This window comes from Cyphomyrmex costatus, unplaced genomic scaffold (genome assembly GCF_001594065.2).
Source record: "Cyphomyrmex costatus isolate MS0001 unplaced genomic scaffold, Ccosl1.0 scaffold75, whole genome shotgun sequence".
Classification (NCBI taxonomy): domain Eukaryota; kingdom Metazoa; phylum Arthropoda; class Insecta; order Hymenoptera; family Formicidae; genus Cyphomyrmex; species Cyphomyrmex costatus.
In genome coordinates, this window is record NW_017280322.1 from 1,350,852 (window position 1) to 1,361,959 (window position 11,108).

General features: G+C 38.5%; 1 protein-coding gene across 2 annotated transcripts in view; it reads right to left on the reverse strand.

The window, feature by feature from the left end:
* Positions 1–11,108, reverse strand: part of LOC108781009 (ubiquitin carboxyl-terminal hydrolase 48) — a 54,663-nt gene that overhangs the window by 34,648 nt on the left and 8,907 nt on the right. For both annotated transcript variants that reach the window (XM_018548868.1, XM_018548869.1), the window contains one exon: positions 26–133. In XM_018548868.1, the coding sequence (XP_018404370.1) occupies positions 26–133 (108 nt within the window). The remainder of the gene's footprint in view (positions 1–25; positions 134–11,108) is intronic.

Here is an 11,108-nt window from a genome sequence, read left to right on the forward strand (position 1 = left end):
GAAATACACAGCGGTTTATACTTACAGTTCGTTATTAATTCTGGGCGCGTGCAGTAATCCTTTATGCTCCTCGCAAAGAAGCGACGCGTTCTGGATACCTGTCGGTGGCGTTCTCGAGTAGATCTCTGCGTATCTGAAATCAAGAAATATAAACGAAAATATTAGATAACTATTAAACTAGAAACGATATCGTCGCGTTACAGTAAATAATTCAAGCGCGTCTCGTAAATGAAATAATATATAAACTTTGAAATTTATCCTACAAATCTGTAAGTATTTTTCAAAATAATATTCTATTTTTATATAATTATTAAATATTCTTATTCGCACAAGTATAACTCATCGTTGATTTTATTCAACTAATAGATTTCTTTACGATATCTTGCGTAACGCAATAATTATTATTAGAAAGAAATTTTTATAAAATGTATGTGTTTCTGTTACATGGACCAAGTCCACTCGAAAAATTCCAAATAGTCTCAGTATTATAGCTGCGAGCGAGTTAAACGTTCTCGATAATGCGAACCCGTCTGTGACACACAATCTCACGGATTACGAACCAGAAAGACGACAACGAGAACGACGACGACGGCGAACGTTTCCTTCGGGACTTTCCGGAGGTGATGTTTAGGGGACGGGGTTGTGCATCATTTTTCACATACCACAAGGGGGCGGATGGTTTTTGCCATCCCCCTAGCCGACGACGACCATCCAGATAATGCTCTTAAAGACGGATATCTCTCGCGAAGCGAACCAGGTACACTGTCATGTGATTCTACCACGGGAATAGACGGAAATCTTTTTGAATTTACATACTATTTGATATGTGATGCGAAAGAAAAAAAAATTATGGATATATAAATCAAATATAATTCGATTAAAAAATTACGAATTATTAATTTTATTACTCTATGGAGATACGATCTTGAAGATCAGATCAATTAAAGAATAATTTCTAAACATTCAGATTCTGCAAATAATATAAATTTGAAAAAAAGAAAAATACACACTCACACACTCTCTCTCTCTCTCTCAGGATTAAAACTACAGATTAAAAATATTAAATAACAATCCGTTGTTACCGTGTATGTCAGGATTAAATTTAAATCCACAGCAACGGATTTGTCAACAAAAATACAGAGGACAATATCCTGAATTTGCTTCGTAAAAGGAACCTTAAAACGAGATAAAAAATATGAGAGATACATCGGAGCAGCCCTCGGAGAACTCACGAGGTATCGACGCGCTTTGCAGAAAGGCGACTGTCCGAAACCGTAGTTTAAAAATGTCCCTTTCTCCCCGAGCACCCCGGGCGCGCGTTTTCCAGAAGCGAATGCGCGTATTAATTATGAGCCTTGTTCAAACAGTAGAACAGAGGAACGCCGCACGGCAGGAGCGAACGTAGTCGCGGAGGGAGGTGGTCACCCTTATTACGGTCGACGCTGGGAAACCCCCCGGTTTCTATGTCCCTACGTTTCTCTGTCTCTCTCTTTTCGTTCTCTCTGGTCCACGTCCCCGCTTTTTTATTTCTGCTTCGAGGCTTTGTTTAACTTCTGTCGCGAAATTTTTCCGCCCCGCAACGATTATTGCTCCCCGGAGATCGCGGAGAGATGGAGGAGGAAAACAGGATTCGGTTGCGAACTTTTCTACCTTTGGACGATGTGTAGGGATACAACGCACCGGACACATAACTGCGCACGAAAATGTTCGGAAAAATCACACCATCGGCATAGAATTAAGGCTGACGTATTTCCAAGAGTTTGAATCATACGTCTTCATTTATGTGCAAATGAAAAAAACCAAGAACGCGGAGAACTATGAACAAAAACGTGCGAGTTTGGCGAGCTCAGGAATGTCAGTTATACTTGAGCAATTATAGCTGACATACGGAGAACAGTCACGGTGAATTGTTAGTCGACTTCAGTAGCGAAAGAATTAACGAAGGCGTTGGTACAGCAGCGGCAAGGTCCGAACGAAGGAGCTACACAGATCGTTCGACGGAGGAAAAACAGTCTGGCTCGACTTGGCTCAGTCATTGTGGTCGGCAACTTATTGTTTGATACCGGTGCATAATGTCCTGTTCTATGCACGAACGAACCTAGTGACAGCATCATTGTGGATGGCCTTAATCAACCGAGACGACCGAATCTCGCCCGATAGTGGGCCAGTCCTTACAAAAGAAAATGAATCATTACGCGGACACAAATCCGAGAACCGGATGATAATAATGCAAGAAGAAAATATAAATAAGAAGAAATGTAAATAAAACTAAGACATTTCGATATGATCCATTAATACAATTCATTAAATATGAAAGAACAAGCTGTACTTCCTTTATTTTAGAATCGTACCATAATTCCGTTTAAAAAAATAATGCAAGATATGCAATGCATATGATAATAAGTACAATGACTTCAAATAAAAAAAGTATTCAAGAAATCAGCTATATTCACTAAAAAAAATATTTACTACATCTAAATACATATTTCTTTGAACAGTTAATAATAATAAGTAAACATTTATTTGCAGTAAATAAATATGTACTTAATAAAAAATAATAATTAAATCAAAATCATTTTTGTATGGTATAATTATATATGTTTATTTAAAACTATTCAAACAAATATTTATTAAAATGTATTTTTTTAATGTATAAATCACGCATCTTTTTGAAATTTATATTTACTTTGATATTGTATTTTTTGCGATTTATATTTTACACATTCTGTCCAGTCTGCTGCTCTGCTTCACTTCTTATATTGCAATATTGTCCGAACCATTCAGTGACAGACATTGTCATTCGTTCATGGATGCGTATGCAGCTTTATCTTGCCTGAATTCTCTACTCTCGTCTTTCTATTCGCGCACGTACGTACGAGTCAGGAAAAATTCGTTCCGTATATAATCCGTCTTTCTCTCATCTGGCCTTCCTTTCGCTCCTCGTGCATTCACTCGTTCGACGAAACGAACCGCCTTTATCCCGCTCCTTCTCGCGCGCGCATTCCTCTCCAACAGAAATAAATCTTATGTTTTCGCGTATAAGCGGCCTTTTAATATCACCACCCTTGATTTACCGCCGCAGACCGTGCATCTCCACGCATAAGAGAGGCCGAGAGCCAAGCTCCCCGCATGTTCCGCTGACATTTGTCTTCCAGGCAACCCCAAGACCCAAAACGAGTGTCCCTAGGTTTTCCCTGATTTAACGCTCCTCCCGTCAGTATTTGACTAGATGATTCTCGATCTCTCCGAAGAGATTACCGTTCTTGTCAACGAGTTATTGGCCATGTCCGGGAGAACTAATGGATCGAGACAAACGCTTACGAATTTTCACTTATATTAGTCGTATAAAGGATCAACTATATTACTACTGAATATCAATTGTCAGATTTCGCACAAAAGCAAATATTGCAATAGATAAAATTATAAGTTAAAATTATAATATGTAAAAAAATAATCAAAATGGTAAAATTAAATTATCATATATACTGTTTTACATTTCGATGCGATCCTAGTCATAATTTTATATATTTATTTGCTATTTATTATTTTCAACAAAGCACGACAAATGTATTTCCAGTCTTGCAACATCGAAAATGAAATGTCAACGAGATTCAGCAGGCGATAGATGGATGCGCTGCAAGATGCATCCTACGCGTCCGCTGTAGCATCCGGTTATGCAGCTCCGGACGCCGAGTGCATTGGAGCGTTGCAGTCATTACAAGAGGGCCCCTACGTGTCCGTGGTAAAAGGTCCTCGGTGTGTCCGAGTATTAAAAAAGGAATCCCAAAAGCCAGTCGTCAGATAGATGGCGAAAGAGCGAGGGAAGCGGAGTGCGAGAGGGGAAGCAGAGCAAGAGAAAAACAATGTTGCTGCCGGTTACCGCGGGACACTCGGGGAAAATAAGAGAACAACGTTGCGAGCCCGCGTATGTCCACGCTGATCATGAGAAACGAACCGACGCGACGAAACAAACCGTTGATGTACATCAACGGACTTTCCCATCGCCGAATATCCTCCGTCAGATCCGATAGACTTAAATTTCCGGCGGTCGCACACGTAAATGTCGATTTCAAGGAAAATAATAATTCGAATAAAAACGAAAGAACAAGCACGTATCGAACAAGATAGAAGTATATCAGGTTGTTTGGAAAGTTTATTTCAAATTTTCAAGCTCAAAATAGTATATTGTATGTTTAAAAAATTAGCGATTATATACCATTTGATAGAGCAAAATTTCAGCTTTAAGAATCTAATTTGTTAATCGCGGTACAATAATTTTTACCGGAGTTATGATCAATTAAAATCAAAATTAAATCTTTTTTTTTTACTTAGTAATTCGCGGATAATTTTTAGGAACGAAAAATCGTAGGAACATTTTTAAAAAATAATTTTGTAGCGAAAGCTTCAAGCGATAGATTTCGCAAATTTTTTTCGGGGGTCGTGAAAGATCCATAAAGTAGAAAGAAAAATTTTCATCTTTTTCAGCTGGTAGTCTTTGTAAAAATTACCAAACTTATAGAAACTCAAAAAGTATAGTAATCTTTTGAAAGTAGAGATTTCAAGTTTTAAAATCCCTTTTTAAATTTAAATTTGGTTCATTTTTTACGAAAATGTTATATACAATTTTGAGCTAGAAAATTGAACTTTCCGAACGACCAAATAAAAATTTAAAAAAATTTTAATAACAGCACTAGAAAAAAGTTTATATCTTATATATTCCGTAATAAAGATAATTTTCTGTAAAAATAATTGTATAAATAATTTTCGAATTTTCCACGGTAGATCCTAAATAGGCTAACTGTTATTATAAAATAGCCTCCTTTTCAACGTCAATTTATGATTGAAGATCTGAGCGATATTTAATATATGAAAAAACGAAGGTATCAACAGACGTTCGTATTTCGTTCGCCGATTGATCGACGATGACATGTAACAGTACGGCTTCATTTCTAAAACATAAACGCGACAAAAAAAAAACAGTGGGTTATTGCAAAAGCTAGCATGACTTCGACATATGTCTAGGAGATCGTAGTGATTTAACACAAGACATTCCGACTAAGTTCGTGACGCGCCCACGGTATCTTAGAACCGATCTTTGCTTCTTCATCGCTAAGATATTATATTTACAAACTTCACTTGTAATGAGGCTTCGTTAACGGTACAGGAAGCAATAATCGCGAATTATAATACAGTCAATTCGCAGTTCCATAAGCTATTGGCTTGGAAGGTAGAAAGAAACAACATTTTTGAAAGTCATGGCTTAAAAGACGAAAGTAACGATGATGTTCTCGAAAACTTAATAGGAAAGAATTATTATCTCAATTATTTCGAAAATAGTAGATTTAAATAAGATAGCAGTTTTTCAATGAGGAAATATCGGTATCAGAGTAAAATTATTTAAAGACCAAAAAAAAGAACGATCTAAATCTTGCCATCTTACATGTCTTCTTCCTCTCGCAATTCCCGGAAAGAGGAAAGCGCATCATCATCATCATCATCATCATGACTCCAAGCTGTCCGATCACCGGAGGAAATGCTCGAACCTTCGTTAAGTGATCCGGAGTCAGTGCCGCGCGACCGCTGAAATCGCCCGAGACCGAAAGAGGCGAGCAGAGTGCGGCGGCATAATACCGCGAAGAGCGAGAATGCGAAAGATAGATAAAGATGAGAGAGAAAGAAAGAGAGAGGGACAATAGCCAGGCAAAGGAGGAAGATCGCGGCGAGCATAATGCGGGCAAGGAGTCTTCGATCGTTGTCAGCGGGCGGAAGCCAGCCGCGCGCGGCTCGGCTCGGCTCAGCTCGGCACGGCACGGCACGGCACAGCACAGCACGGCACGGCGGTGCGCGCTAGAATAACGAAAGCTAATTATGCGCTCGGCTCGAAAAAGGGGAATCACGGCAAAAACCGTCGATAATCGACATCCTGCCGCAGTCCGTCGGTCAACAGGACTACCGCCGGTGTAACTTCAGACCATCCTCCTCCTCCTCCTTCTTCTTCTCCACGTTGTTTCCCTTCCCTCCAGTGCCCCTCGTGAGGACTATCCCGCGCAACCGAAGATCCTCTCCCCCTCTGAGCAAACAAGAAGACCGACCGGAGGCTTTCGCCGATGTAATAAAAAGGGGGTCCGTGGAGGATGCTCCGCTTCTGGTTGTCCGCGACCAAGTTTACTATGCAAGGTACATTATTATCGAAAGGCGCAAAGATATGCTACGTGTTTAATTCGTGGAAAGTAAAGAGCGAATGAGAAAACAGTGCGCAATAATCGATTATCAGAAACCGCTCGATACATACTCCATTAAAATATCACAAAAGTAACTGTAAATAATGATTCATTGACCGACTTTAATTGACTGAAAGATAGAGATTGAAAGATTTTAAGGATTGTAGAATGTTGGAACGACAAAAGATAGCTAATGAAAAATTCAAGCTAATTCGTAATATCAGAAGTAAAAATATATCGATCCTACAATAGTTAAGTTGTTTCACAAAGATAAGTAGATGATTAACAGATAGAATAAATGAAAAAAATTTGTATAGTTTATAATACCTATAAGAATGTGAATTTTTTTAAATAAAGTTCAACGAATAGGAAAAATCAACAACGGAGAAAACAAATCAATGATAGTACCTCTTAGGTATCAATTATAACGTAATGTGGCTACCTTAAGAGCTACAACTCTGATAGAAATGTATGCGGTTTTCTTATACATCCATCTAGTATATCATCTAATATTATTGTACTGGATTCAGATTTTGCGCAACTTTCGTTCACAGTAAGTGCATGAAGTAAAGCATTACCTATATCTTGATGATTCTCTAAGTAGTTTTACTTCTCACAGTTACTAGATAGAGTTAATATTATAATATTATCCAGTAACTCTCTCTGCTCAAAAAATACATGAAATTTCTACCAAGGAATACACTGTAACGTGCGTACGTTGGTCGTCGTTTCTGAATGTATTGCACTTACAGGGCACTGCTGGTTGCAAGGCGGATCGTTGCGCCGGCTAAGTTAGTTTTTTTGCCGGACTTCTCAATACCGATCAAGCGTTCCCGATCGGAGAACAACACGCGTAGGTTGCTAGCCAGGCGTGACCACTGGGCTACCGCGATACACCACGAAAAACGCAGCCACCCGCCATGCTTGGTCGCTCCCGTCTATTTACATTGGCACCGTTGCGGAGAGAGTACAGTCAGCAATATGAACGTGCTCCCCGATATTCGCCAATCCCTCACACTCCCCCGGAATGAAATCACGATCGTTTTAAAAGTTGACGATTCGGAATCAATGCAAATAATAGACAGTTATAAAATGCATGATAATGAAGAAAAAGATAAATAATAAAATTATGAAACGTACGTCGCACGATTGGAACTATCGTTATTTCTTTCATATACCCAAAAATGGAATCTGTGAAGTTAGTATGAGTCTATTAATATAAAAAAATAATGACAGTTCTAGGAACTTTTTATAGTTTTACAGTTCTTTATAAAAATAAAAAGAGTTCCGCATTTTTTGTATAAATAATCAAAATTGAAAATATGGCGTGTCAAAACTTCGCGAATTTAGCACGATACTCTCTTTTTAAAGAAAAAGATAAATATTTCCACTTTTAGTTACAAATCTCGTTAGTACTGCGCGGATTCTACAAATATATGTAGATAATTTGAAAAAACAAAGTTTCAACAATTACCAATTTTAACACACTTTAAATATGTATATTACGCATCAATGTGGAAGTAGATTGGGCACTTAGAAACACAAAAGCGTATCAGGTTGATGAAATTTCTATATAAACCCACTGTTAATTATATTTGTAGAAAACTAGGAGGAAATGTACGTAGAATAGCGACACACAGACCTTAGATGAAGAGAATATGACGAGAAAAGAAGAAGGAAGGGAAAGGGAAAAGGAAAGAGAGAGAGGCGGGCGAAACGTTCAGCTCGCTTTACCGAGCACTGATGATAGTTTTTGCTCGGTAAGATTTTTTGCTTCTACCCCCGCGGCCACCCCCAAGGGTGGATGATATATGACCGCCCCCGAGACACTGGCCACCCCCGGGAGAATGAGGAATAGAGGTGGAGAAAGAGAAAGAGAGAGGGAGAAGGAGGACACATCCTGATTCCGAAAGAATTCCTTCCACGTGTCGAGTACGTTTGCGAATGTACGAATCCAATTATCGATGAAAATAATACAGATCAATTAAAAGATTATTCACCGTGACGTTCATTATAAAAAGATTTGCCGAGAACATTCGTGAGATTCCATCAGAATTGTATTAAATTCCTCATTCTAAAATTGCATAACTTTTCCTGATTTTCAGACAAAATTTAATATTTTTTAATTTTTTATATTTTTGTCTTGATTTGAAAACCATTAAATATTTCGTTGAAAGATCAATTTAACATAACAGTAATGTAAATTACTATTAATGTCGCTGAGACACCAGGCTTGCAATTGATAGTATTCCAAAACTACATAAGTGTGATATACGTATATAAAATCAAACTCTTCAAAGCCGCGAATTTTAATTTCCCCAAAAATTTGCAAAATTCTCTGACTTTTCTTCGATTTCTAATCTTGTGGCAACCCTGAATATACATTGTGAGGCTCATCGAAGGAATCGAACGTGGGTAACGTGCTGATCGGTCCATTTCCCAATAGGATTAATTTCCAAGGATCCTGCTGCGACGATGGCGGACTTTATCTCTTAAAAATTAGCAAAATATCATCGGAGAGAAGAAAGCTTAGGATGGTTCAAGTTTATGATGGTAACGCGAACGCGCGGAGGTCTCTCGCAATGAATCAATTTATTTAAGGGTAGTTGGATTTCGCGAGTCGATGCACGACGACTACGAGCCACCCTCCTCCAATACCAAGACTCACCCCTCTTTTTCTAACGTGGCTCGTTTCGTCGAATGATTTATAGTTTTCCTTCCGCGAGCACCCGTCCACCCCGCGCTCGTCGTGTTGTGCTCTCTCTCTCTCTCTCTCTCTCTTTCCGCTGCGTTCGCCTCGAAGCAGCGGCACCCTCTTGCCAAATGTACGCAAAATAGTCAGAATTTCTTCGGTGTTTCACCCCTTGTTGAAGAGGAAAGGGAAACCTACGTCAGGCCGCATCGAGTTATCGAAATAGCGGCAGACGCTTTTCCGTAAGAGCGAATCAGCCGATCGTGATCGTCAACCGACGAAGGAGAGCGCGAAGCAAAAACTTGGCGTACTCTCCTCAGGAGAAAATTGACTCTCTTCGAATAGATTTGTGCGCGAGGGAGATTTGCGTTCGAGCGCCGGGCAGCCACAGCGTAAATGACCACCGGGCGAGCTGGACGAAGGACGGTGAGAATAATTAGTCATTTATGAGACCGTAAGTGGGGCCGCAAATCGGTCCTTCGCGAAGGGACGACTACGATGTTAGGGACTCTGCGGGGACGACGGCGTTATCTTGAAATTATTAATCATATTGTAACGCGCGTCGCGCGAGAGACAGCCAAAGGGAGCGCGAGAAGGATGAGGAGAGACGAGAGACACAAGCTACCGGCTCCATGGACTTATCTGGCACCTTAATCAATTCCCAGTTATTAATTACGGCCTCTGCCCTTCCCCGACCATTCACATCCACCTCCTCCGTTCTACGCCAGTCTCGCGGCGCACGCTTCCGAGACCCACGACGACGACGGCACCATTGTCCGCGGTGTTACAATGCGGTGTCAACAAGATCGCGGTCACATTTTCCCCGAGCATGATCATTAATAATTATTTACCGAAGTGCGAAAGTCAAGCCGAGAGCGCGTGCGCCCAATAGGCGTCGACATTACAACGAAGCTTACACTCAAGTAATAAACGCCGCATAATACTTGCTCGTTTGTCAAAAGAATAAAATTAATCTTTCACGAATAAAATTATATACATTATATATATATATATATATATATATATGTATGTATGTACAAAGTAACTTATCATTAACCTTTAGATAGAGTCCATTTTTTAAATCTTACAACTTTTTCTGAAGTAAGATTTATTAGATATAATTTATTATATATTTATTGTATTTCTTGCCTCAAAATATAATACTACCTATAATGGCTTTCACGTCCTGCAAAGGTTAGTATCTGATATATATGTTGAATGATGAATAATTTTAATATTAGTAATTCAAATTTTAAATATTGTACCATTAAAAGGGTCATTTTGTAACAGATTTTGTACAATATAAACTTCGCGGATAAAAAATTAAAAATCTTGCTATACAATCTACTTATTTTTTTTCTGCAATAAATAAATTATATTTTTATGCCTAAATGTGCATCGAAGAAAATAATAAAATGCACTTCTAATAACGATAATAATAATCAACAGTTTCTTTCAAGTTAACTATTATATAATTAACAGTTTCTATGTCATTGCGTAGGTTTTTAAATCACCAATGTCAGGGAATATCCACGCACCAAAAGAAAGGATGAGTGGCGTCAAGTGGAAGTTGAATGATCGTTTATGCAAATCCTAATCCTTTCGAAGATCCATCTGAGCGACGTTGACGGATTGGCGGGGGACTTTGTTTGAAGCAGTTAAACGGATTGCAATTCTCGCTACCATTTGTTCTCTTAAAGGCACGAGAGCTTCCAAAGTGACCGATTAGTGAGTCTTAGCTAATTATCGATAAAACGGGTAACAGAAAGAGCAAACGATTGCTTATATCAAGAGATAAAATAAAAAAATTACTTTTCTACATTTATTAAAAAGTAATAAAAAATTAAAAGCAAAAAACACTCGATTCACGTATATATGGTACATATAATTCAACTCGAATAAACGTTCAAAATAAAATTATATATTTTTAATAGCTAGTAATATTATTTTTTATAAACAAATAATTGAAGAAATAAAGGACTCTTTTTATAAACAATAATTAATACGTTGAGAATGGCGAATAAGAGTCAATCTAAATCTGATAATATATTCTAATATTCTATATTGCGAAGAATATCACGTAATGTTTGGCGTTTCGTCCCGGCTTCCACTACTGGACTCATCAGTAAGGTATTGTAGTGGAAGCCTACCTTAGACGCCGGTGTAAGTTATTAAATCGAGATTCTATATAAAGA